Genomic DNA, 27,284 nt, shown 5'->3' with positions numbered 1-27,284 from the left:
TCCGCCTCTTACCTGTGGTTCTTCAGGCTGGATCTCCTCTGCAATGTCTCGATGCCTCTGCTGGGAATGGACTCCCCTTCCTTGTTCACTTAGTAAACACTAATCTTGCTCTCTGCCCCTGTAAGCAGCCTAAATAATCACCTATTCAAAGCCTGTGTTTCACTACATCCTGTAATAGTTAACTTGTTTCTTTTGCCCACTAGATCATGAGCTGCTTCAGGGCAAGAATTTGATCCTGTCCTATTCTGCATCCCCACTGCCTCATACAGCAGTACTCAGGACACGCTGAATGGTCAGAGAGGTCATGTGCCTTATCCAAGGCCACACTCGACATTCAGTGGCAAAGCCAGGCCCTAGGGCAGAGGCAGCCCGGGCTCGTAAGGGGGTGCTAATGACTCGCTGCCCACAGGGCCCCACGCTGTTTTCTCATGGAAGTGATGAGATTCTTTGAAACTACGGGCACTGTCTGGCTCAGGCACCGTGTAACCTCTGGTGGGGACCAGCACACTAGATGGCTGAGGCTGCAGTTTGGCCCATGCAGAGGAATTCTCTGGCACCAATCAGACCATGCCACTGAACAGCGTCCATCAACTCCTGTACTATCCCTACCAAATGGAGCCCCCCTGTTGATCTGGGACACCTCTTGAAATCATACTGACCCATTTCCCCAACACCAATCTCATAATGGTCATTCCAATCATCAACTCAGGGGTCAGCAAACAATCCTCTGGGGCCAAATGGGGCCTCTCACCTGTCCTGTAAATCAAGTGCTACCGGAACACAGTCAGGCTGGCTCGTTTATGTATTTTCTATGACTGCAGACTTGAGGGGCTTCCCAAGTGGCGCTAGTGGTAAGAACCTGCCTGCCAATGCAGGAGACATAAGAGACATGGGTTCAATACCTGGGTTGGGAAGATCCCCTGGAGAAGGAAATGGCAAACCACTCCAATATGCTTGCCTGGAGAATCCCATCAACAGAGGAGCCTGGTGGGTTACAGTCCAGAGCGTTACAAAGAGTCGGCCACAACTGAAGCGACTTGGCATGCACACACATAGAGCTGAGTCCAGAAGGCCTGCAAAGCCTTAAATATGTATTACCTGGCCTTTACAGGAAAAGTTTTGCTGACCCCTGATCTAGCTGAAGGAACAGGGAATGAAGACTCCAAACAGGCTTGCCCTGCTACCAAGGGACTGGCTGCCCCCACTCTGAAAGTCAGTGGACCAGACTGGCTTTTGCATGATGTCATTGCTTTTTTTAGCTCTGGTTCCAGGCCTGGGATCCAGGAGGAGATTTTCCCTATCAGACACACACACACAGGGGCCCGGGGCACCCAAGCACATGACTTGGCTTGGTTTAATGGTGCTCAAGCAATGTTTATTAAACAAACAGACAAACAAAGGCCTGTGAAGTCCAGCTAGCCTGGGCCCCTAAACCTGAACAAAAGTCCACCCTCCCTCCTGTCAGTGTCAAGGTGACTAGTCTCACAGGTGTCTGGCAGCAGCCTGGTGACCTAGATTTGTCAGACTTTATCTTATCAGCTTTCCTTCCTGTGTGCTTACCCAGCACCTGCCCCCACAGTGCCCAGGGCAGCCTGGCCTGGTGTTTTTATAGAGAAGGGGAGAGACTGGGAGGACCTCTCGCCTTCCCCACAGATATACTTTGTTTTTTTTTTTTTCTCCTGCAAAGGGGAGGATCAAGATATACGGAGACATGGAGCTTAGAGGAGCTCCGGGAAGTCTGGTTTTTCTCACTTCCTCTCCCCTTGGGTTTCCTGGGTGAATCTGTCTGGGATGGACCTCAAAGGACTCCTCGGAGCCCCGCCTGCCAAGTGGCACGTCTGACACGTACAGGGGGAGGGACCGGCTGTGGGTGAAGCAAGCAAGGCAGCCACCACCCCAGGGCGAGAGAGAGGCCTGATCCTAAGAGGAGACATTCCTCCAAAGACACATGAGAAGGCCAGGTCTGGTTCAGTGGCCACCTCAGACTGCCAGGGAGAGCCCAGGAGGCAGTTTTACAGCTCAGGTCCACACTGCAGGGGGGAGCGGGGGCAGTCGGAGGGCAAGCTGGACACATTTGGCATCTCTTGAAAACCAGACAAACGGGACAGAAGATGATATGGAAATGCTGGCTTCTCAGCTGCTCCAGACAACCCTCAGGACGGAGCTCCCCACTTGCGCTGCTACGGGCTGCTTCTTCAGACGGGGGGCTTGTTAGGAATCAAAGGATTCTGGGTGCAAGCTGGGTGAGCGCAAGGCATACGTCTACAGGCCACTGTCTCCCCAGTATCTAACAGGTCGGGGGAGCTCACTGAACTCCAAACTGGCAGGGCTCACTTAGTACAGGAGGTTTCACACCGAACCCTTTTGTTTTTCTGTGTGACCGGGCGTGTCCGACTCTTTGCGACCCTATGGACTACAGCCCGTCAGGCTCCTCTGTCCATGGGATTCTCCAGGCAGGAATCCTGGAGTTGGCTTGCCATTTCCCCAGCCAGGGGATATGCTTCTCTGAGCACGTCATTCGTAAGAGCTGAAGTTACAGTGAAGGCTCTTGGTGGAACCAGTTAAAACAGGGAAGAAAAGGAATTTCCCGGGCCCTCCAAAGGTAAATGATTTCCCTTTTGACAACTGTAAACGGTCCTTTCAAAAACCCAAAGGCGTTAGGAGTGAGGGGTAGGGGAGAGTCAGGGCCATCTGCGCTGCCCCCTGTCATCACTGTGGTCTGGAGGGGAGGGAGGTGATGGACTGATGAGATGTTGTTTTTGCAGCAGCTGGCAGAGCCGTCTCCTCCTCTCTTCCTCCCCACCTCCTCCTCCTCTGAGTCACTGTCCAGCCACCAGCAATAGGCGGGGAGGGGAGGGAATCCAGAGCTGAGGTTCTCCTTGGCAAGACAGCCCTGACCCCAGAGATGGTACTCTGGGTCACCGGGTCAAATCCTCCCCTGGGGAGCTGGCTGAGTGCTTTGGGAAAAAAAAGGTACCAGAGATGGTTTTCTTGGTTTTGTTTTTGAAAGATAAGAAAAACAGCATCTCACCCTACCCCCACCGTGAAGCATCACAAGGTCACCCCAACTGAAGAGCAGTTCTGAGCTGCTGCTCACAACACTGAGGCCCCGAATGCTCTCCCAGCTGCCTGGGCTGCTGCTGTTATCGCGGTAGTTCGAGGTCTCTGAAACTGCCTGATGTGTGGTTCACAGGCAAAATCACACCACTGTGCAGATTGGAGGGGAAGGGGGCAGGGGGCTGGTTTTTCTGTTTAAACTCTAGAGAGGCCTCCCAGCTAACTGCACGTAAACCCCACCAAGGGCAGGATGGAAGCAGCTGTGGCTGTCAGCCCAGCACAGTGACAGATGACAGTGACAGGACCTGCATCTCTTTCAGTGCCACTTTCTATTTGGTTTTTGCTTAGGGCTTCCCTGGTGTCTCAGATGGTAAAGAATCTGCCTGCAATGCTGGAGACCTGGGTTCTATCTCTGGGTCTCAGAGTTTTCCCCTGCAGGAGGAAATGGCAACCCACTCCAGGATTCTTGCCTGGGAAATCCCATGGACAGAAGAGCCTGGCGGGCTAGAGTCCACGGGGTGGCAAAGAGTGGGACACCACTGAGCAATTAACGGTTTCAGTTTGCTTAGTGATGTGCAGATAACAACATTTACCGAGCATTTCTGACAAGTCAGGCACCATGAGAAATACTTTATACTGATCACCTCACTTAATGTCCACAAAACAATCTTAGAGACATCTAAGATGAACATGATTCCCATTTTCTCAATGAACGCACCGAGACACACAGGAGTTGCTTAGCTACATAACTATTTAGGTGAGGAGGCCAGGTTTGGACCTGGGTAGGCTGACTCAAATGTTATAATGTTAACCACTGAGTTATGTTGCCTCGTATCATCTCCCGCTGCTATCATATTAATAGAATCAGAAGATGGGGAGGGTGGAAGGAAACTTCTGATATAATGCCTCGTTTGGATGGATGAAGAAAAAGGAGAGCCTGAGAGAACAGTCTTGCCCAAGATCACACGGCCTGATCCTATCCTTCTCCCAGCTGCCAGCGCTCTCCTCCAGGGCTGCCTCTAGCATTTTCGAGCACTGGTTATGTGGAAGGTGGTAGGTGGTAGGTGGTGTGTGTGGTGGGGAGGAGGTGGCAAAGTGCAGAGCCAAGAGGCACTCAGTTTCTCCGGGCCTTGGTTTCCTAACCTGTAGCATGATGAGTCGAACTAGAAAAATCCCGGTTCGAAGCCTCTAATACTAGATATATACTAGGAGAATCTATGACTCCAGGTCATTTAGAATCTTATTAGGAAACCAGAGGATTACACATAAAAGTACAGGTAACCACAAAAAAATAGACCATATTATTACAAGACAGTCATGACTAATTGCTGAATGAACAACCAGGCAGTGAGTACTACTGATGTTCAGTGGAGGGAGAGGATCCTATAGTCAAGGAAGACATCCTAGAAAATACTTAAGCTGGTTAAGAATGAGTGGACACTAGAGAAAAAGGATTCTCCAGGCAAGAAAAATGACAGGAGGGGAAGAGGAATAGGGTTGACCACCAATATTAGCAAGACCCAGAAAATAGTCAGTGACAAAGGAGCTACCTAGGTCAAACCATGGTTAAGAGGGCATAGACTCATCCAGACCTGTATCCCATTTTGGACTACCCCATCACCTTAGGCAAGTCACTTAATTCCCACCTTGAAGGCCTGTTGTAAAGTAAGGAGTCCCAAGCACATGGTACATCTTCAATAAATAATACAAACGACCGAAGAAGCAATGGTGCAGCTTTACCATTCCAGAGACCTTGGGAGTGTGGGCGCTCCAACAAAAAAACATGGGGATGGGGTTCTGCATCCACCGCCTGCTTTCCAGGAGAGTGCCCTGATGAAGAGTTTGGATTTTCACGAGGAACAAAGCTTGCAATCACCGGTCTCATTCTTGAAGGCCAACACACAAATGCACAGACCAATCTTAGGATTGGAACCTTACAGGCATCTGCAAACCACAGAGTTAATTTTCAGGGTATGCCTCATAGCTCAAGTCAACATTTCCTTTTGGTATTTAAAGCAACCACACAGAAAGGCCCGCACTTGAGCAGATTTGTGCTCCAGCTGCCTGCAGTCTGCAGCAAACAACACAAGATGATTCACTCGACTTGATCTCCAGAGGCTCCTTTCATAATAAATTGGTGAGCAATTCTGCTTATGCCCAGATCATTAATTTTCACAGAGTGTAGGACAGGTCTGCCTTCCATCCAAAGAGGGTGACTTCCCGAACTCAATTCCTCTTGTTCATGGCTATAAAGGATAGAGCGAATTTTTCTAAGCCCTAGAATGCTCACAGCTCTTTCCCAAGCAGTGGTCAACAGTCTGCACCGGATGATCACCACGTGCACGAACCGCCTGCAGTCCACTGCGGTGCGTGTGCACGCGTTTTCCCATGTCTAGTTTCTTCTTCAGTAGTTCAGCTACGACACCATGATATCTGCCCCCTGAAAGCCAGGCTCTGGTCAGGGCATTACTTGCTCAAAAGCCTCCAGCGGCACCCAACTGCCAGCAGAATAAAGTCCTAACTTCTCCCAACAACCTGGCTTCAGTGGTATTCACATAGTTTATCATTATGTTACCCAAAAGGATGGCTCCTCCCCCACACCCAGGGCCTTCAACTCTTTGTTCAGGACGCTCCTTTTACGAGTCCCTCCCCATCCACTTCCACACATCTAAGTTCTTGCTTCAAGGGACATCTCAGTGTCACTCCTACCAAGTCTTCCCAGAACTTTTGTTTCTAGAAAGATAGACCTCAAGTGGTTTTTTGATCAAGGATCCTTAGAGAATCTAATAAAAGCAATGGAACCCTCCCTAGAAAAATATGCACATATGCAGAATTAAACATACAATTTCAGGGACCCCAGATGTAGAGCCCCTTATTCTGTCTTTCTCTGAGAGAACTAACAAGTTATTTGCACAGATATTCACTGGAAATTGGCCAGTATTTAAGAGCTGTGCCAGGGGCTAGAAACACAAAGATGACATCACAATCATCTCCATGAGTAGTTCACAGGCTACTGGGAGGTATGAATCACTACACTATGATAAATGCTTTAAGATAAACATAAGGTGTGGGATTCCCTGGTGGGCCAGTGGTTACGACGTGGCACTTTCACTGCTGGTGCCCAGGTTCAATCCCTGGTCAGGGAGCTAATATACCATAAACTTTGAGGCACAGCCAAAAAGATAAGAGAGAGAGATAGCACCTAAGATAAACATAAGGTGAAAGACAGTTATTCTACTGTATCTGAAGGGGACTGGTCCATCTCACAGACCAAATTCACGGATGCTGAGGTCCCTTATATAAAAATGGCACAGTATTTGCATATAAACTAGTAGATTCAAGTTGGAACCTATGATAAGGAGTTTGGGGACTTCTCTGGTGGTCCAGGGGTTAAGAATTTGCCTTCCAATGCAGGGGACACAGGTTCAATGCCTGGTTGGGGAGCCAAGATCCCATGTGCCTTGTGGCCAAAAAAATAAAATGTAAAACAGAAGCAATATTGTGACAAATTCAATAAAGACTTTAAAGATCTTCCGGACCCAGGAATTGAACCAGGGTCTCCTGCACTGTAGGTGGATTCTTTACCAACTGACCTATGAGCCACCAGGGAAGCCCGCTATATATATATATATATATATAATTCGTTAAATTGTTCTAAGGGGGAAAAAAAGGGGGGGTGGTGAATGACTTATCTGCCTGCCAATGCAGGAGACGCTGGAGATGCAGGTTCAGTCCCTGGATTGGGAACACTCCCTGGAGTAGGAAATGGCAACCCATTCCAGTATTCTTGCTTTGAAAATTCCATGGACAGAGGAGCCTGGCAGGCTATAGTCCATGAGGTCGCAGAGTTGGACATGTGCGTACATGCATGCACGCACGCACGCACGCACGCACGCACGCACGCACGCACACCCCCCATAACTAGTACCGTGTGCCACCACCCCACAGTACATATTTTGTATTCATGCAGTAACAGAACACAGCCAGTGAAACAGATGACCAAGTTACAGGCACAGCCCCCACTGCCATCACCCACGTGTATCAGAGGCCTCTGATATCCCGTGAAGGTGGTTCCAACTCTGAACAATTATGCTATACAAATTATACCAGCCTAATTTATGATTTATCTTACCCCGAATTGATTCAATCTCTGCCTCATAGGGAGAAGATCCGGTAAGAGATTATATTTTACAATCTCTTTCCACCAAGAAACACTATAACCACATTCCTTTGTTTGGAGATGTGCTGTATAGACATGGCTCACCTGTCACCCCTTCCTGGGTGGTCAACAGCTCATCTGCAACTCCACCCCCACCCCACACAGCTCCCCCACCCCTCCTCCCGCCACCCCCCCAGGTACTAACTCTTCATTAGCAGGAGATTAGCGCTTTCAAAGATCAAATAGTTGCGCAAAAGAAGCTTTAGGCTGGATATGCGATTCTCTTCACAAAAGCAAAACTGATTGTGTCTTTAAACTGGGGTATTGGTGTATGTTGGAACCCTTCCATAATTTATCACTTCTGCCTTTACTGCGCCTCAGAAATGCTCTTTAGGAAACTGACAAGCATGTGACAGTGTTTTGCAAACAGTGCAAAAGAAGCAAAGGCACCTGCTGTTTGGCATGGGTCCCGAAATGGCGATTGTTCTCAACCTTTTGTTTCTCAAAACCCATCAATCACTCTGGCCCTGGGTCTCCACGATTTTAGTAACAAAAAAGGACATTTTTAATGAGACAGACATTTACATGTTTATACGCAATCTGCCTTTTCCCCCTCCTGCTAGAATGGAAAACAAATTTTACTAATTTTTTTTTTTTTTTGTCAAAAATAACTGTCATCCCTGGATCCCAAAACTGCTTAACTAATAAAATTACAATTTGACATATTTTGCAAATTAGGTAAGCTCACAGAATTATCTTCAAGACCCATGTTCTTTAGGAATTATGCCATTTAACGTGACATTGCGGTCACTAATACAACTAATGCAATCCACTGCTCATTATAACATTTTCCAGGGCACTTAGAGAAAAAGAAATGTGTAGTGTTTTTTTTTTTTTTTTTAGAAATTCTGTTCCTGTATTTATTTTTCACATGAGGTTTTCAGGACAAAAATAACTGCATTAACATTTTGGAGAGTTAGTTTTATTACATGTTGAAGACAAGCTGGCGGGTGGTGGGAATGAAGAGAGACATGTCCTTGACAGGTAGAGTTATAGGACTGGACGGTACCCCGCTTTTGTTCCATCTCTAAGTCGTCACTGTGTTTTGGGAGTCACTGGTGTAGAATGCTAGTGCTGAGAAGCGGTGGTGGGTGAGTGGGCCTCTCAGCTGCCACCAGGTCAATACAGGACTTCAGAGAATCTTCCTCCCTGCCACTTTTCTCAGTGAGGCTGCATGTAGTGTCTAGGCAGGAAGGAAAAACCCAAAGGCCACCACTGTGAGCCCAAAGGAACCCCACAGGGAACAAAAAGAACCTGCCTCCTAATTAGGCTGCAGCCTCACACGGAGGCCCAGCTGCTCACATGCAGAGCAGTGGAGGGGGGTGAGGTGGAGACTGGGCTGGTCACGGAGTTACCAGCTTCCGACACCTTCCCTCTAAGGACCCAGGGCGCTTAGAGCAACCTATGTCCTGGAATGAAGTCAACGTGCCCAAAGTGGGTTCACGGGAGATTAGTCCAATTCACCGTTCCTAAGTGGCCTCCTTGCCAGGCCATCCAAGGGCTAGCAGGAAGGAGGTGAGGGAAGGACGAAAGATAGTTTCTCAGGAAAGGCTTTGTGAAGATCCAGGTTGCCAGAATAGATAGTACCCACTGAAGTGAGCATTAGATTGTTTTCACTGGTGGGGGGGAGGGAGGGGGAAACTGCTCTGATGGAAACTATTATTATTTTATAACCAAAGTGTATTTTTATACTGTGACTTGCACCATTAAGTGAGAAACAACAGCGTGAGCAATTCCTCATGCCAACTCAAAATACCTATGAGTGCAAACACTTCAGCATTTAGACCACAGCACCCCCTAAGAAAGCAATTGTAGGAGGCCTCAGCACATTCCCTAGATAGCTCTGTCATCGATTCAAAAAGCAGCACCCCCTCCGGCACCCCCCCCACCCCCAGCATCCTACAGAGCAAATGCTGTTACCTTTCTGCCAACACACACAGCTTTGCTGTCCTCTTCTTAGCCTTGCAAATCCAACTCCTGTGCTCCACGTTCTAAAGCAAAACTATCTTGGTATAAAGTCAATTTGCTTAGTGTCAAGCAGTAACAATCCTGTCCACCCATCTCCTTGCCTTTTTGGTTTTTTTTTTTTTGGGATATCAAGGCCAAGAGAAGCAAAGGGACAACTTTATATTTGCATAGAGCTTTGTGATTTGCAAACCACCCACACATCCATGATCTCATCCAGTCTCATAACAACCTAGTGAGGTAAACCTGCTCCCCGGACACTCAAATAAGGTAGGGCTACCTCCTAGGGCTGTTAGGGCCATGGCACGAAGGAAGCACGCAACAAGTGCTAACTACTGGCCACAGACACAGCAAATATTACTCACTTTATTGGTGAGAAATTGAGACTCGGAGGTTAGACAGCTGATTCCAGGCAACGAGGCCTCTAGGAATCTAGAGAGAGCTGGGAAGACAGAAAGCCTAGTGCAGGAGTCTTTCCACCACCGTATCAATACGGACCCTAATTGTTTAAAACCTGACAACTACACATCTCCATGGAGGCTTAGCTACGTTGATAAGAAGGAAGCCTGAAGTCCCGATTTTGTTCCCAGCTCTCTGCTAGCCCCGGAGCTTTAGTTCTCTGTACCTTTGTGTCGCCTTCTCCATAATGAAGGCAGACTCACTTAAAACAAAACAAAAACCCAAACAATGGAATGTCAAGTTTCCAGATGAAAGGCTCTATTACAAGGACAAAGTATCATTTAATTACACCGCTGCTCCAGTTAGTTGCTTCCCAGCTCCTAACTCCCACTGGGTGGATTCTGAAACCGCATAGGAGATTATGTCAAGAGGGGAGAACAGGAGAAACATTCTCTCCCTGAACTTTCTTAAATGGAAGAGAGAAACAAAATGAAAAGGCCTATTTTCCAGGGAGGGGGCTGGGGCAATGATCTTTCCGTTAAGCAGACTTGCATAAGAAATCTATAGATTATTTAACACCGGGGGTGGCTGTGGAATGAAATAAAGGAATCTTTGTGCGATGCCAGCCACAGTTCCCTCGCTCTCCCCGCAGTCAGGAATTTAACCCAGCTCTTTAAATCATCAAGCCCCAATGCGCCCCATCTGTGCACCGGTTGTAGCCAATGAAACTGAAGCCTGTGCTGACTTTGGCCTGGACTTGTGAAGGAGGCTTTCTACCCCAAAATGGGGCAGGAAAGAGGACATCAAGTCTTTTTTGCTCATCACTTGTCTTCTCCCAAGGCTCAACAAGAGCCATCCCTCTGTTTATCTGATCATTTATTGAGCTCTTGACGTGGGCCAGGTTCTGACCCAGAGATACAAAGCTCGTAGGATACAGCTCCAGGAGGGAAAGGATGTGTAAGAGCTCCTGGGAGAGAGGAAGGAGGTAAAGAAAAATGATAGTCCAGTGGTTAAGACTCTATGCTTCAGAAATGCGGGGGTTACGGGTTCAATCCCTGGTCGGGGAACTAAGATCGCATAATAGTGTGCAGCATGGCCAAAAAAAGAAAAATGCGTGCTCCTGGCTGAGGCACAGAGGCCTGAAATACCCCTATCTGCATATCCAGGGAAATGCTGCTGGATATGCCAAGAGGTTAGAACATTAAGCAAGGAACCCTAACTCTAAAGCTAGGCTCTGCCAGATCATCTAAGGCCATGAAAAAAGTTAGTGAGACTGCAGGTATGCGAGCAAGTAAGGCTTTGAAGGTTGAACTTTATTCTAACTTCAGGATTTTAAGCAGAGGACCTGCAACACCTGATTTACACTTTGAAAAGATTCCTGTGGCTCTTCTCGGAAATGTGCTGTAAGGTGCATGAGTGAAAGTAAGGCGGCCAGCTAAAGAGCTCATTGCTGGAGTCCAGACAAGGGAAGATGGTGGAAACTGGCCAGATTTGAAATTTCTTTTTTGAGGGCAGAGCTAACAGGACTTACCTGTGGATTAGATATGGGGACTGAGTGGAGGGGGAGGGGGGAAAGGGGGGCAGTAGTAAGAAAGGAATCAACGATAACCCTTTGGCTTAAAACTCAGCATTCAGAAAGCTAAGATCGTGGCATCTGGTCCCATCACTTTATGGCAAATAGATGGGGAAACAATGGAAACTCACAGACTTTATTTTGGGGGGCTCCAAAATCACTGCAGACGGTGACTGCAGCCATGAAATTAAAAAGACACTTGCTCCTTGGAAGAAAAGCTATGACCAACCTAGACAGCATATTAAAAAGCAGAGACATACATTACTTTGCCAACAAAGGTCCATCTAGCCAAAGCTATGGTTTTTCCACTAGTCATGTATGGGTGTGAGACTTGGACTATAGAAAGCTGAGTATCAAAGAATTGATGCTTTTGAATGGTGTTGGAGAAGACTCTTGAGAGTCCCTTGGACTGCAAGGAGATCCAACCAGTCCATCCTAAAGGAAATCAGTCCTAAATATTCATTCGAAGGACTGATGCTGAAGCTGAAACTCCAATACTTTTGGCTACCTCATGTGAAGAACTGACTCACTGGAAAAGCCCCTGATGCTGGGAAAGATTGAGGGCAGGAGGAGAAGGGGATGACAGAGGATGCGATGGTTGGATGGCATCACTGACTCTATGGACATGAGTTTGAGTAAACTAAGAGAGTTGGTGATGGACAGGGAAGCCTGGCGTGCTGCAGTCCATGGGGTTGCAAAGAGTGAGACATGACTGAGCGACTGAACTGAACTAGAACATTAAGCAAGGAACCCTAACTCTAAAGCTAGGCTCTGCCAGATCATCTAAGGCCATGTGCACCAGGCCAAAGAGGTAAGACATCAACTCTGAAGGCCATTACCACCCCCACAGACTCCCTTCTGCTCACCTTACAAGGCCCAGCTCAAATTTCTTCCAGAAATTCTTCCCGAACACGCTCAAACTCACTGCCCTCTGTTCTTTGAGAACTCAAGACTTGACTTCTTGGACAACCTGTATGCATCTCAACTTCTCCATCCATATAATATATGACTTGCATCACCTACCTCAAAGGTGTCTTAGGGATGAGTGAGATACTATTTCTACAGTGTTAGGCAGCAGTCCTTTGTACTCTGAAGGTACCTACACACAGTTACCTCCATTTCTTAGGACACACAGCAACTCTCCCTGAAGTTAAAAAGACATCTTGGCTTCCTCTTTCTCTGGAGACTTCCAGGAACAGGACAACTCACATGTTTTTCCCCCTCCAAGCTTGCAGGCCCCCTTCCAAACCAAAGAGGACTGACTACTTCTCTCTCCTCTCAGTGACACAGCCTCCCCACAACCAAACCTCCAGACTCAGGGGCTTCCCAGAAGATCCAAGAGGAATCAGAGAGAAGATGAGTCGGTTAACAGGGGAGGAAGCTATAGACTGGCCAGAACACGATGGGGCACCGAGGAGCGTGAACAGCAGAGACCTAGAGGAGGGCAGGTGGGCCCGGGGCCTGGCCTCCGAGGGCTCCGGGGTGACCCCCGAGCCTGGGAGGGGCCTCGGAGGAGCAGTTCTGGCCGCAGCCCTGACTTGAGGACCGCGGCCACCAGACGCGGCTCTTGGAGCGGCTCCTCCGCTTCCTGTCAGGCCGGCCAGCTGGACGGCACCGCTCCGGGCCTGCCGGACCTCCCTCCCTCCCTCCCTCCCTCTGGCGGGGGCTACCGAGCCAGAGGCGGGGAGCAGGGCACCATCTTTTCTAGCACTTATTGGAAACAGATCAAAAACACTGTTTTTTTTTTCTTTTTACTTAGTCTGAGTTAGCACAGAAGTTTTTTTTTTTACTTCAACGATATGAAGTCTACGTTCAAGAAGTGTGAAAGTGAAAGTGGTGTTCTTAGCCGTGCCCGACTCTTTGCGACCCTGTGGACTGTAGCCCACCAGGCTCCCCCATCCACGGAATTCTTCAGGCAAGAACACTGGAGCGGGTAGCCATTCTCAAAGAATGCTTTTTTTTTTTTTTTTTTTAATTAGAGGCTAATTACTTTTCAAAATTGTGATGGTTTTTGTCACACATCAACATGTAGGAGCAGCAGGGACATGTATGTCCCCTTCCTCTTGAACCCCACTCCCGCCTCCCTCCACAGCCCACCCCTCGAGGTTACCAGGAACACTGGCTTTGGGGTCCCTGCCTCATACACGGAACCAGCTCCCACGGGCCACCTACAAAGGGACAAGCCCCCCTGAGCTCCTCTTCCTTTTCATGCAGCCTAGTGAAGCTGTTTCTCCTCCCTTGGGAAGTTAGAGCCAGGAGGGAGGGAGCACCCTGAGAATGCTGCTTGCAGGAGCCGGGGTCTGGACTACCACAGGGACACTCGGTTGTTTGTTATGAATAATAATCCCCACCCCAGCTTTAAGGAGCGGTTGCCAAGGCTCCTCAGGGAAAATGGGGTTCCCGTCTTTTTTCTGATTGTGATCAAATGTCATGCCATGTTACCTCATGTAGAAGCCTTACAGGGACCCACAAACCAGTGGGTCAGCTCTTCACCAAGCCACTTGTGATTCACCCAAAGGTCACCCACTTTAGTAATTAAATCATCTGGTAACTGTCCCTGGGAGCTTAAAAAGCAATATTCCCTCTCTCATTTCAGCCATTAACTGCCCTTACCTTTCTCTCTCCTACCTACCACTTTTCTTAGAAGTCCTTTCCAGGCAGGCAGCCCCCTACGGTGAGTTCATCTGCCAACCCAGGCCAGGCCACCTGGGTGCAAGGCTTCAATCACTCCTTGGCCCCTCTCCCCACGACCTGGGGATGTCAACAGGGATGACACCCACTTTCCACAGTTACAGATTAAACTAGTACTGTATCCCCCCAACTCCGAGTTCTTTCATAGTTTTGAGTGAGACAGCCACGCAGATCCGCCCTCCCTGGACAAAAGGAGGAATACGAACGTCCCGGGCCCTTTGGGAGAGCTTGTTCACGTCTGCAAACCCGGAAGCCCCCTCCCCCGAGGTCGGCAAGGAAGGCCTCCAGCGAACATGTACCTTGGAAATAAGTTCGTCATGATTGGCCAAGTGGGCTCTGCAGTGAATGCAGCTGTAGGTCCGGTGGCAAGAAGGCAGATAAGCCTGGAAAGTCTTGGATCTGGTCATCTTCACCATTGGCGCTGCTGAGCCGGGGGTGAACTCTGGGGTGGCCCACGAGGCACTCCCACAGGACGGGTCGCACGGGAAACACCGGAAGACGCAGGTAAAGGCCGTGGTTTGGCGGGGGGTGGGTGTGCGGCAGGCTCCACACACTGGTGATGTCTTCAGAGGAAGGACCCTCAAGCAGAGGTCTCGGGCTGGTTCTCAGCAGCCTGCAGGGCCAAGATAAGCAACCATCATTAGCTAGATGGAGCCGGGCTTCCTCTAGAGCCAGTGGGGTCCAACTGCCACCTGAGAGAGGGCAACACTTACAGCATAAAATGATCCCCCTTCTGTGTTCTTACATTGTGCCAAGATGCCCAGTGGGTAAGAAAGAAACCAGGGGAGATCCCACTGTTGCTGCAGTTCTAGCGCTGGAGATTCAGTGTAGCCTCAGGGCTCTCAGGAGCTACCCTGCCAACGTCCAGCAAACTGGCAGGATCACCACCCCCCAGGAAGCCCTAGACATGGTGATTGTTCCATCGCTAAGTTGTGTCCGACTCTTTTGCAACCCCATGGACTGTGGCCTGCTGGGATCCTCTGTCCATGGGATTTCCCAGGCAAGAACACTGGAGTGGGTTGTCATTTCCTTTCTCCAGGGGATCTTCCCGACCCAAGAATCAAACCTGCATCTCCTGCATTGCAGGCGAATTCTTTGCTGAGGGAAACTCACAGCTATAGAAAAGGCCAGGCTTAAAGACATGCCACCTACAGCCCCAGGAGAGGACCCCTGGGGGTCCCATTTTCCTGATCCAACCAAGATAAATGACTTCCCTACAGTCAACAATCACAGATTTGTATTCATCTCCAAATGCCAGGAGTCCTCCAGCAGTTGAAATCACCATCTGAAGAGGCAACAAACCCCAAGTCTCTTTTGAGTATAAAGGAAACACAGGATACAAAAGATCGAGTTCCCAACCAAGAGGATCCCTCATGGCCAGGCAGTCCTTTTGAGAAATGATTCTCTTTGTAATATAAGGGCTTCCCTGGAGGCTCAGACAGTAAAGCGTCTGCCTGTAATGCAGGAGACCCAGGTTCAGTCCCTGGGTTGGGAAGATCCCCTGGAGAAGGAAATGGCAACCCACTCCAGTATTCTTGCTTGGAGAATTCCATGGATTGAGGAGCCTGGTAGGCTACAAGTCCACAGGGCCTCCAAGAGTTGGACACGACTGAGCGAGTTCACTTAGCTTCGCTTCGCTTCTCTTTGTAATACCTTGCCCAGAAGGAGATGCTCAGCGCATTTGTTTTTAACCAAGTAAAATGAAGGCAACTAATGGCAGAATCAGACTCCTGCATCTCAAATTCACAATAACAGTGAATCTGACCAGAATTTCTCTTCAACACTCAAACTTTCCATTACTCACCACACAGTAGCAAGCACTTCTCCTACCACAGCCTCAGCTTTGTGATTCTCATGGGGAACAAGGACACAGAGAAAGAGGGGTGGTTCCCGGGGTATGTCCAGTTAAAGGTCTGAGGGCAAACCCCAAGCTCTGAGACCCACTCTGCTTCTCTGCGGCTCGCATACCTGAGGCTTCTGGATCTACCTATTTCCTGGGCTTCACTCTTCACAAACGGGGGTGGTGTTCCCACTTGCCTACCTCCCAGGAGAGCCAGAGTGTTAATTAACGCCTGCGTCATGCTTTGAAGATAAAATTATTTAGAGACACGGGGGAGGAAGACAAACAATCTCAGATCTTCCTTGCTGCATTATGCCTGGGATCCATCTGGATGTTCAGACAAAGCCCGCCAATCACAGTCTTTCCCCTCCAAACCTCCACTGGAACCAAAGCTTCAGCAGGAAAGCCGCCCTCCTCCCTGGCATCCTTCCCGCTGCAGCGTCCCTGCAGGCCTCTATGCCCCTGGGGCACTCTATAGCCTCCTGAGTGGCTAACACCCCTGGCCAGCACTAGGCTCAAGGACAGCAGTGGTCACCATCTCTCGCCCTGCATGTCCCTCGAGAGCTGAGCCAAGTAAGCTCCACACCCAGAGTGACCAAGTGGCCACCTGAAATGTCCAACTGCTGAAGGGGTTCAGACCTAGAGGGGCCCAGGCACAGGGTCTTGGCTGCTTGAGTCTCCCACCGCTAATTTTAAAGAGGAGTAATCGGGGACTTCCCTGGCAGGACAGTGGCTGAGACTTCGCACTCCCAACGCAGGGGGCCTGGGTTTGCTCCCTGGTCAGGGAACTAGATCCTACATGCCGCAACTAAAAAGAATCCATGTGTAGCAACTAAGACCCGGCACAGCCAAATAAATCTTAAAAAAAAAAAAAAGTCATCAGATTAAACAGCATCATAGAAATACTTGAAGAATATGGGAGGGGCAGGGGTAAGAGGGGCTTCCCAGGTGGCTCCAGTGATTAAAAAAAAAAAAAAAGAAAACCTGCCTGCCAACACAGAAGATGTAAGAGATGACGGTTCAATCCCAGCATCAGGAAGATCCCCTGGAGAAGGGCACAGCAACTCACTCCAGTACTCTTGCCTGGAGAACCCCGTGGACAGAGGAGCCTGGCGGGCTATAGTCCATGGGGTCGCAGAGAGTCGGACACGACTGAAGCGACTCAGCACACGTGCATGGATGGCGGTCAGAATTCACCTCAGCTTTGCCTTGGCGTGCGGCCTGGCCATAACAGGAGACAACACGACCCCTTGGATCAGAGCCCCCGCATCTCACCCTAAGCTTACTCTGCAAACGCTAAGGTGAGTGGTCCAAACCAAAGCCCACGGTGGACCAAGGCTGTTGGCTGTTGAAGTGCTGCAGGGGGTAGAAAGAGCCAAGGACCCTGCTTGGGGTTTCCTGAAAGATCCTAGAACTTTGCAACACTCCTGCGTCGTTCTCAGGAATGGCAGCATTTCCAGGAAAGGAAGTGGTGAAAGGTCAGGGGGTAGGGGTCAGGAACAGGAAAGCCAGGGCAGAGGAAGCAGGCGGGAGGCTTGCCCCAGGCCAGGAGCTCCTGAAGGCCAGGGCCCCCGCTGCCCAGTGGAGAGCAGGAGGAGCACCAGCTGGCCTGTCCGCCTTTCATCCAAACTTGCGGGAAGGCGAGGAAACAGTGAGCCCTGGCTGCCAGTCTGGGTTTACAGAGCAGCCCCAGAGTCTGTTTCCTTACACACGCAGACGGCTTCTGAATTATGCATTTCCCCAGAGCAGAATTATTTCTTTTCTCACTTCTCTTCTGTAGGAAACCCCCCAAAAAAAGTTCACAGGCAGGGATTTCTGGTTTTGCTCAGCTTCAAATGTGAATCTCAAAACTTACGCAAACCTTTGGAGAAACTGGCATTCACGGTCTGCATTAAACAGGCATGCGTCACATACGAACACATTCATCCAGCACAGAACTTAAGAAGAGAAAAATGGACTATGCAAGCAACATCACAGCCTGCCTCGTGCTGGAAAAGCCCCGAACAGCCTTGGACTTTGCTCTACAGTTGCTCTGCTCCTTGCAAAGTCTCCACTCATTCCTAGGAATTGACAGGAACCCACAAAAGGTGACTCCTTCCCCAAGACAGAAAGAAAGAAAAAGTGGCTTCCTGAAATATGAACCTTGTTCAACTGCTACAGGGCAAACGAGAAGGAATAAGAGGGGGAAAGTGGAAAGCAAGGTGACGGAGGATCAAGAGCGGGGTCCTTGAGCCTGAGAAGAAAGGAAAGAATGGGCTGAGTCAGAAAAAGTGAAGAGCTGGAGACCAAAAAATAATCACCACTTACCGTCTCCTCCCCTCTTAAGGCCGAATATTAAAAGCTGTTTCTTTAAAAAGCAGTCAGTTTTTTAAAAGGAAGTAAAAAGAAGTCAGTTGTTAGGAAGGAAGATGAAATAGCTTTGTTTTTGTTGTTTTTGTTTTTTTTTTTTAAGGAAGAAATTAAGGCTACAAGGCTGTAGAGCTCACCACATTTTAATCTCTGGACTCCAGTACCTGCTAATGGGGCCATAGGCTCCATGGGGCTTCCTGAGTCCACCTTGCTGAACACACTGTGGAGTTTAAATTGATTTCCAACAATAATCAAATGAGCTCAATATTTAAAAGCCTCAGGGCACGTGTACAAATTAAACACCATTTTAAGCGAAGTAATAATCCATCACAGTGGAAATTAAAGGGAGATTTGCTACCACCTCCAGCTGGCCCCTGCTGGTCGGTGTGGAAAGAAAAGATGTGAACTATTATGATTAAAAACAAAGACCTCGGATACACCACGCTGAGAGCCAAACTCACAGGGAGCACACAGCGAACCTAGACATCCCACCTCATGGACTGGGCTTTTCCACCAGAAGCCACGACTGCCGGTGGAACTCAAAACAGAACCTTCCGCATGTCCCCAGGAGGGAGGGGAAGGAGGTAGCGAGCCCTCTGGTCGAACAAGGCTGCTTCCCCCCGGCCACAGGACAGGACCATCCCGAGGTGTGCATTAGCGCTGTCGCTCATTCGTGGGGTGTTGTTCTGGAGGAAGGCAGGCAAAGACTGCCTGGAAAAGAAGTGGGCTCTGCAATCAGAAACCAGTGGTAGGGGACTTCCCTGGTGGTCCAGCGGTTAAGACCCCCTGCTTCCAGTGAAGTGGGTGTAGGTTCGATCCCTGGTCGAGGAACTAAGATCCCACAGGCTGGCCAAAAATATAAACTTAATAAAATAAAAATAAAATTGTGAAAATGGCAAACTAAAAAGAGAGACTGGTTCTGCTCCACTGTAGCTGAGTGACTGTGGCAAGGTATTCAACCCCTCTTACCCCCAGCTTCCCCAATTCTAATAAAACCGACATACTCAGGGCGAGGAGGATCAGATGAGAGGATCAAAGTACACGCACAGTGCTGGCACACAAAACACCAAAACTGCAGCTATTACTATTTTTAGTGGTCGATGAATTAGGGAAAAAAAATAAAAAAGAGGCTGCTGCTTCAAAAGAAGAAAAAGAAAAAGGAGGCCAGAGAGTTCAGAGACAGACATGGTTTTCCTGCCGCTTCATTAGGACTGTCTAGCTTGTCTTCAAGCAAGGTAGATGGGATCATCAGGATCATAGTTCTCTAAACCTAGAATTCTCCTCTCAAGGTGGTGAGCACACCAGAGGAACCGCGGCAGTGTTCCTTCCCCTACAGGGGCGATTTCCCTCGTGGCCATGCTCGAAGGCCCTAAAGCACTGCCAGGAACACAGCAGCACTGATGCACACAGCCCTGGCAGGCAGCTGAGTCTCCTTCCCCCTTAAACCCACCTTCTGCATTTCAGCCAGTGTTAAGTATTTAAAAAGCAGATTTGAAGAATCGAATCGCCAGTCTATGTCTGACGCAGGATGCAGCATGCTTGGGGCCGGTGCATGGGGATGACCCAGAGAGATGTTATGGGGAGGGAGGTGGGAGGGGGGTTCATGTTTGGGAACGCATGTAAGAATTAAAGATTTTAAAATTAAAATAAATAAATAAATAAATAAGCAGATTTGACCATCTCATCACTTTCACGTCCTTCATAAAGGCAATACGAGGCAGTGGGTGAACAGATGAATTTTGGATAATTAACTAAAATTTAAAAAAAAAAAACAACCCTTAGTTCAAAAAGATCTATGTACCCCTATGTCCACTGCAACAGCATTTACAACAGCCAAGATATTGAAGCAAAGTGTGTTCATTGATGGATGAATAAAGATGTGGTGTATATATAATATGTATATATTTATTTATATACACACACAATAGAATATTACTCAGTCATAAAAATTAATGAAATCCTGCCATTTGCAGCTACATGGTTGCACTTGGAGGGTATTGTGCAAGGCAGAATAAGTCAGAGGAAAACGAACACCATATGATTTTACTTATATGTCTAAAAACAAAGCAACGAACCAACATAATAAAACAAACAGTCACAGATACAGAAAACAAACTGGTGGCTGCCAGAGAGGAGAGGTGTGGGGGCACAAACAGAACAGGTGAGACACAAACTTCCAGCAGTAAAATACATGAGTCACAAGGATGAAATGCACACGCAGAGAATTCAGTCAACAAGACGGTAATAACTTTGTATGGTCACAGGTCTTGCTGTGGTGGTCACTTCATAATGTATAAAAATATTAGATCACCACGTTGTATACCTGAAATTAATATCATATTGTGCAATATGTAATTAATTACAACCCTATTTTAAAAAAGGGTTTTGGGAACCAGACTCCAAGGATTTCAAATCTCAGTCCAATAATTTATTAGCTGTGTGACCTTTAACTCTCTGGACCTTGCTCTCTTCAGCAAAATCTAGGAACACTAATAATGACCTCATAAGGGTCTTGTGAGAATTAACTAAGCTAAAACCTATAAAGTACTTCACATATGCACCTGGCATATAGTAAAGAAAGTGAAGTCGCTCAGTCGCTCCTTCTCCAGGGGATCTTCCCAACCCAGGGACTGAACCCGGGTCTCCTGCATTGCTGGCAGACTCTTTACCAACTGAGCCACCAATGGAAGCTGTCTATCTATATATAAATGCATACATACATACATATATATATATATCTGTTGAGGTTACAGCTTAACCATTTTCCAGCTTTTCCATCTTATAGTTGTTGTAGGCCCTAAAGGAGAAAATGGCAACCCACTCCAGTCTTCTTGCCTGGAGAATCCCATGGACAGAGGAGCCTAGCAGGCTACAGTCCATGGGATCGCAAAGAGTCAGACACAACTGAGTACAGATGCACTTATTGTAGCAACTCTTAGGAATCCTAAGGAGGATTTCATGCTGGCTTTAACGACAAGAGGGTAGGCGCATGACTGACTAGCTTGTTCCAGGAGGAAAGAGAGAAGACCCAACTGGAGGCAATAAATAAGCTGCAGCGGAAAGGGGACAGGTGAGCCATTCTGGGACTGGAGACAGAGAAAACGAAGAGACAGAATGGCTGTGGAAAACCTCTGTCCCAGGAGATACTCCTCTCTCTTCCCCTTTTTCCTGATCTCACCAGAATCCTCGACCCTGACCCGGGAGCAGGGGGGCCCAGTTTCCCTGGGCTGCCACCTGAGAGAAGTGGGTAGTGGTACCTTCCCCTGGCGAGGAGGACAGGATTAGAGATGGACTTGGGTTTTCTGTCTTGGTTCTTCTCACTAGCTGCATCGCCACTGGGCAAGCTGCCTGAAAGAGGCTAACAGTGCCTACCTCATGGGGGAGACAAAAGCATCAAATGACATAATGCAAGGGAAGCATTCAGCAGAGCACCTGGCATGTGGCTGGTACTCCGTAACCTTGATAAGCTGCGATCATCCTCACCAGCAAGAGAGAAAAAAACGCGGGAACCCTTCCTGTCCACAAGACCCGAATGAGCGGTACTCCTGTCTGCCAGGTTGACTCACGGTGGTTAGAGGGTTAGGCCTAAATTAATCCACTTAAAGGTAGACTGTGGTTTAAGCAGGTTCTGGTGGCTTAGCTGCGGATCTGACATTACTGCCGTGTCATTGTGAACAACAGCCCACTCCATCACTTCATGCAATGAAGTTACCTCTGCCGTCTGCACTGACTCTACTAATCCCAGGACGGGGCTGCTACTGAAAACCTTACTGAAACTCTGTATTAAAACTGCCACAAGCTGATGTGCAAGGCACGTGGGAAAAACAATGCTATCACTTCATGGTTAACCCCTTTATACCTCTAAACTCAGGTGGTACTTTAAATCCATCTAGTTGATGAAAAAAATAAATATATAAACAAACCATTTGGATATATTCAGGAAACCACTCTTTCATAAGTAAAACCAACCATTCATCTCTATGTTGGATACAGGGTCTAGTCTTGATTTCAGGGGGATTATCTGTCAGATGATAATCCTACATGATCTCTAGGATTCCTTCAGCTCTTAAAATCCTGATTTCATGTTGCAATGATGTCTCTGCCAGCTGAACCCTGCCCCAGAGGAAAGTGCCCACCCGCCAACCTTCTGTTTCGCGAGGTCACAGAAACACACCAGCCTCACAGAGTCCACTGGCTGGACAGTGCTTTGCAACATCTGTTACCACATGGCCCTTAGTTCAGCACTCTGCCTGGGAGGCCCCCATGTGAGGCTTACATCTGTTAGAACACCTCCATAGAGAAGAGGCACTTCCTCTTGAATATTCTGAAACTTCCAAGTTATTTACTAGTCATTACATACAAATAGCTGTTGCTAGCTGGCTAAGAAGAGATCAGATATTACTTTGGGTTGTTTCTACAGTTCCAACCAAATATGATCTGTCTGAAGATTCATTACCAAGCACATTTGGCTCAGGTTCATTAATGGCTTCCTTCTTTTTCTTATACAACACCAAGATCCAAAAAGGATTTAAGGGGGCTTTACAAAAGCACAAATCATACAATACTATTAAAGTAAATTAAGAAATTAGGGTCAGAAGAATTAACACAAAGAGAGTTAGGACACAAACACACGCTATTAAATTGCTAAAGATTTACTGAATTTCAACTGCAAATTTGGCTTTGAGCTCCCCGGGAACCAAGGCAGGAAAAGAAAATACCAGCCGTTAGACGTTTTGTATTTCCTATGAAATAAAAGCATCTTGGTTGTTCAGGATACAGATTCTCTGAGAGATGTTTCTCTCCTGGCTGGTCACAGGAGACAATGAGCAAGCCAGGGGATAGAGCTCCAGTGCACCAGCCCTTTCCACCTTGGAATTCTCTTGCAAGACTTTCTCAGAGGCCTCTCCATGAAAATGGACAGCGTAAGGAACACTGAAGGGCGATTCAGTAACTGGGATTCTACACGGGGTCAAATGAGGGCGGCCCAAGAACGTGGCTTTCGGATGGTCTGGCTGGATCCAGCGATATCGACTCTCCGGAGGAATGGGAGAGCTACACAGCCTTCTGGCAGCGCTCCACGAATATCATTTATCACAACCAGGCTTTTGAGTAACAAAAATATGGGCAGCCTCCAACATGCCAAGTCCAAACACTAATACTTTTGAATGCTAGCACTTATTTGGCCCTGGTGCTGCATTCAGCTCTCTCGTTGGGCTGTTTTTTCCCCTGAAACTCTCCCTTACGGGCCTCCTCTTGCCTCTCTGAGCCCGTCTCCCTGGCAGCTCTTCCATCCTCCTCCTCCTTGGAGGAGCTTCCACCATATGCCTACCTGCCTGCCTGCCCGCCCTCTCCCCACCCCCTCCAGCATTCTCATCCACACTCAAGCCTTCTAAATACCTCTCTGGATTCCTTTCTTTCTTTCTTTAATATTTATTTATTTTTATTTATTTGGCTGCACTGGGTCTCAGTTACAGGGTCTACTTCCCTGACCAGGGATTGAACCCAGGCCCCCTGCAGGGGAAGCATGGAGTCTTAGCCACTGGACCACCAGGGAAGTCCGAGGATTCCTCTCTACAGGGGGACCCCTTTCTGGCTCCTAGGAAAGTGCTTCAAATCCCCAAAGCCAGCACCATCTCTCCCCCTCTCCCGGATCCCATTGCCCTGTCCCCCTCTTCTGTCCTCTCCTCCTGGAGGCCCAGCTGCCCAGGCAGGAAACACCCTTTCTTCTCTCTCCCTTCTGTTGCTCACACACGCCCTGTCTGTCCCCTACATAGCTGCCTGCCTCGACAGCCCACCCTCCCACTGTCGCCCTCAGTCACAGCCGCAGCATTGCGAGCCAGGCTCTCTCTCACCCTGCACTTCCTGAACTAGGCCCCCTGACTCAGCTCTTACCTCGCCAACCCAACAGTTCTAGAACTCTATTTATACAGCACAATCTGATCACAGTGCTTTCCTGTTTCAAACCTCCAGCGGTTTCCTAGCAGCCTGCAAGACAAGGTTCAACCCCCGTTAGGTGGCACTGAAACCTGGGCCCAATTCTCTGTATCTTCTCGTCAGCTTCCCACACTGCTGCAAACCTGTTTCCCCATCAGACCGAGCTCCTTCATTACCTTTTCTCAAGTTATTTCAGCCTCCTACAAAGCCTTAACCTATCTTCTCTGCCCAGTAAATACCTACTCATCCCTTAATACCCAGCTCAAATAAGACCCTGAAGAGAGACTTCCCTGGCAGTCCAGTGATGCCGATCCAGGGGATGCAGGATCGATCCCTGGTTGGGGAGCTTAGGATCTATCTCACGTGTCTCACAGGCCAAAAGAAAAAGAGAGCCTAAGCAGAGCTAGGGGGCCCCTTCATCCAGCATGCAAAAAAACTGTTCTCAGGAATGGGACCTTTCCACTCTCAGACTGGAAACTTCCTGCAATCAGAGGTCCAGTCTCTACCCACCCACCCTCCTTGGTTCCCAAGGACTCCTGGTATCCAGCACACTGGAGATTTTTGATAAATGTTAATTAACCGAGTAAAATAAATGACTGTCATTGGCTCTGTGCTACCCTATAAAGCTGATTTTTTTTATAGTCTCCTTACTTTGCCATTATCCAGTACATTTAAAATACTGAATTCTGGGCATTACATGGGACTCACACACCATTAATGTTCCACAAACTCTTCTGATGTAAACTCACTTGGGCAGGCAGGTTGAAACTCAGGACTGTGGAGCCCTATCTCTGATAGGCCCCACCATAAAAACCTCTGATGGTTTTACCCAGCTGCTGTCTGCTGGCAGAAATACTTCCCATTCAGCCTCCGCTGGCCCTTCCCACCACTGCCCACCTAGGGAAACTTCCTAAGGCACCCTCCCCAGGCTGGCAGTGGCTTCCAGACCCCTAGAGAAACCCCGACTTCCCACCCAGGAACCTTCTCTTCCAGGATGGTCCCCACTAACATCCCAGGGCAGTCTGAGCTGCTGCTCTTGGTAAGAATGAGTCAGAGAAAATGCAGTGTCAGACTTGGTTCAGGCCAAGAAGAAAAGGGTCCTTTGACCTTGCCTCTGCTCCACATTCCAAAGAAACCAGATCTACCCACTTGCCAGTCCCCAGGGGCTGTTACCTTCAGTGACAGTCCTTCATTTTGTGCTTGGCCATGCTCAGAGAGGATAATCCTGGTTAAAACAAAATGAATGCATTCCTCCCATGATCTGGGGCCCAGACAGGGATCCAGCCCATTCCTCTGTCCCAGACAAGGCTACACGTGAACTGCTATGTAAAGCAGCCATTTAGAAGATCTGTAAAGAAAACATCTTGGAAAGCAGAATAAGAGATATGGCCAGTCCTCAGATTACTTCCCAAGGGAACCCTCACCTTAGACTCCTCCAATCACCACAAGGACAGGCCCCCAACTCCATGTGATAGCACTTGAGATGATTATTTGACTGTCGCCTGTGTCTCATACACTCAGAGGTCCAATATTATTTACTGAATAAATGAATGTCTTTTGGAACACGGGCACTGTGTGACCTTGATTTCTCTTTAACTGCTGCTCCCCTAGGGCACAGCTGGGGCCCCAATTAGCTACAAACCATCCATCCCAAATCTGCCAATACCATTCTATTGTTCCGCTGTCAGCATGCCTTTGGCTTTCTCACTTTAATCTCCCAATTCAAATAAATCCAAAACTCGACTCTGACATCTGTGGCTGGGCTCCCTGCCTTTCCACGATTGGAATTTGGAAACTGGACTTAAAACTCAGGAGAGAAAAAGGGCAGAGGCGCTTTCCAAAGGCTGCCTGTATGTCCGAAGTCTCAGCCATCACCACCCCAAAGATGGATGCATTTTGTTCTAAGAATTAAACTGTCACCTAGGGTGGGCATTTATTGAAGGAATGGAAAAGAACAGGGTGGGGGAGACAGATTCATTCTAGAGCAAATTTCTGGATTCTTCCTGTTATGGGAATGGCAGATTTTAGTAAGAACGACAGCCTCATCTCCTTTTCAGCCTGGCATACTAAGGGGGGCTAAGCATACTGCTGGTGCAGCCTTCTCATATACTTTAAGAGGCCTCCACAAAGCCACCAGTTTATGGGTTAACCTTCCCATTAGATCGTCTGTCATTCCCGACCATGTCCAGGAACCATATCCGGTTAATTACCTGCCATAGCTAGCCCAAAGCCCTGCTGGCACTAAGAGCTCAGAGTAGGAAGGTAGGAAATGAGCAAAGGAGGTAGGAAGAGTCATTGAGGCCTTTCAGCAACTGTCAGAAACTCTCCAGAACTCCACAATTTATTAATTTCTTACTATGGGCCCATGAGGGGTAAAGCACTTGATATGTATTATCTCAATCCTCACAACAACCCAGAGAAGCAGGTATTATTATGATTACTCCTAGCTGAAAGATGATGAAAAAGCCCAAGAGAAGTTCAGCAATTTGCCCAAGGTCACTATGCCGCTGCGGCTAAGTCACTTCAGTCGGGTCCGACTCTGTGCGACCCCATAGACGGCAGCCCTCCAGGCTCCCCCGTCCCTGGGATTCTCCAGGCAAGAACACTGGAGTGGGCTGCCATTTCCTTCTCCAATGCATGAAAGGGAAAAATGCAAGTGAAGTCACTCAGTCGTGCCCGACTCCTAGTGACCCCATGGACTGCAGCCCACCAGGCTCCTCTGTCCATGGGACCTTCCAGGCAAGAGGACTGGAGTGGGGGGCCATTGCCTTCTCCGAGGTCACTATGCAAGAAAGTACCAAAAAGTGAACTCACAGTGTTTGCTGTTCAGTCGTACCTGACTCTTTGTGACCCCAGTGACCACAGGACTCCAGGCTCCTCTATCCATGGGATTCTTCAAGCAAGAATACTGCCGCTTCCTTCTCCAGGGGATCTTCCCTAAACCAGGGATCGAACCCAGGTCTTCTGCACTGCAGGCAGATTCTTTACTGTCTGAGCCACCAGTGGCTTAAATAAAAAGTACCAGAACTGAGATTTGAATCTGGGAACCACCCCCCTCCAGGGGATCCTTCAACCACGACATGACAGAAAGTGATCTGAAGAGGTTCATTCTTGGTCCTGAGCCCTCTAAGACAATACCTCCCGGAGAGAGAGACTAAGTCAATTAATGACAACGGGAAACAAAGATGTCAAGTTCTCTCAAAACATCTTCCGACTCCCAGGGTTGGCCCAATGCGTCAACCTTTAATTGCAGCAAC

The 27,284-nt window shown here is 48.4% G+C and overlaps 1 protein-coding gene across 6 annotated transcripts in view; it reads right to left on the bottom strand.

Annotated features, from left to right (window-relative positions):
• Positions 1-27,284, bottom strand: part of YPEL2 (yippee like 2) — a 65,596-nt gene that overhangs the window by 27,375 nt on the left and 10,937 nt on the right. For 4 of the 6 annotated variants that reach the window (XM_027975343.2, XM_060395148.1, XM_015098466.3 and 1 more), the window contains one exon: positions 14,204-14,517. In XM_027975343.2, coding sequence (XP_027831144.1) covers positions 14,204-14,320 — 117 coding nt within the window. In that variant the 5' untranslated portion in view covers positions 14,321-14,517. Of the gene's footprint in view, positions 1-14,203; positions 14,518-26,863 lie in introns of those variants that run through there. The other 2 variants (XM_060395149.1, XM_060395151.1) reach the window with 2 other exon arrangements.

The sequence above is a fragment of the Ovis aries genome, chromosome 11 (assembly GCF_016772045.2).
Source record: "Ovis aries strain OAR_USU_Benz2616 breed Rambouillet chromosome 11, ARS-UI_Ramb_v3.0, whole genome shotgun sequence".
Taxonomy (NCBI): Eukaryota; Metazoa; Chordata; class Mammalia; order Artiodactyla; family Bovidae; genus Ovis; species Ovis aries.
This window is presented reverse-complemented; position numbering and strand designations above follow the sequence as displayed.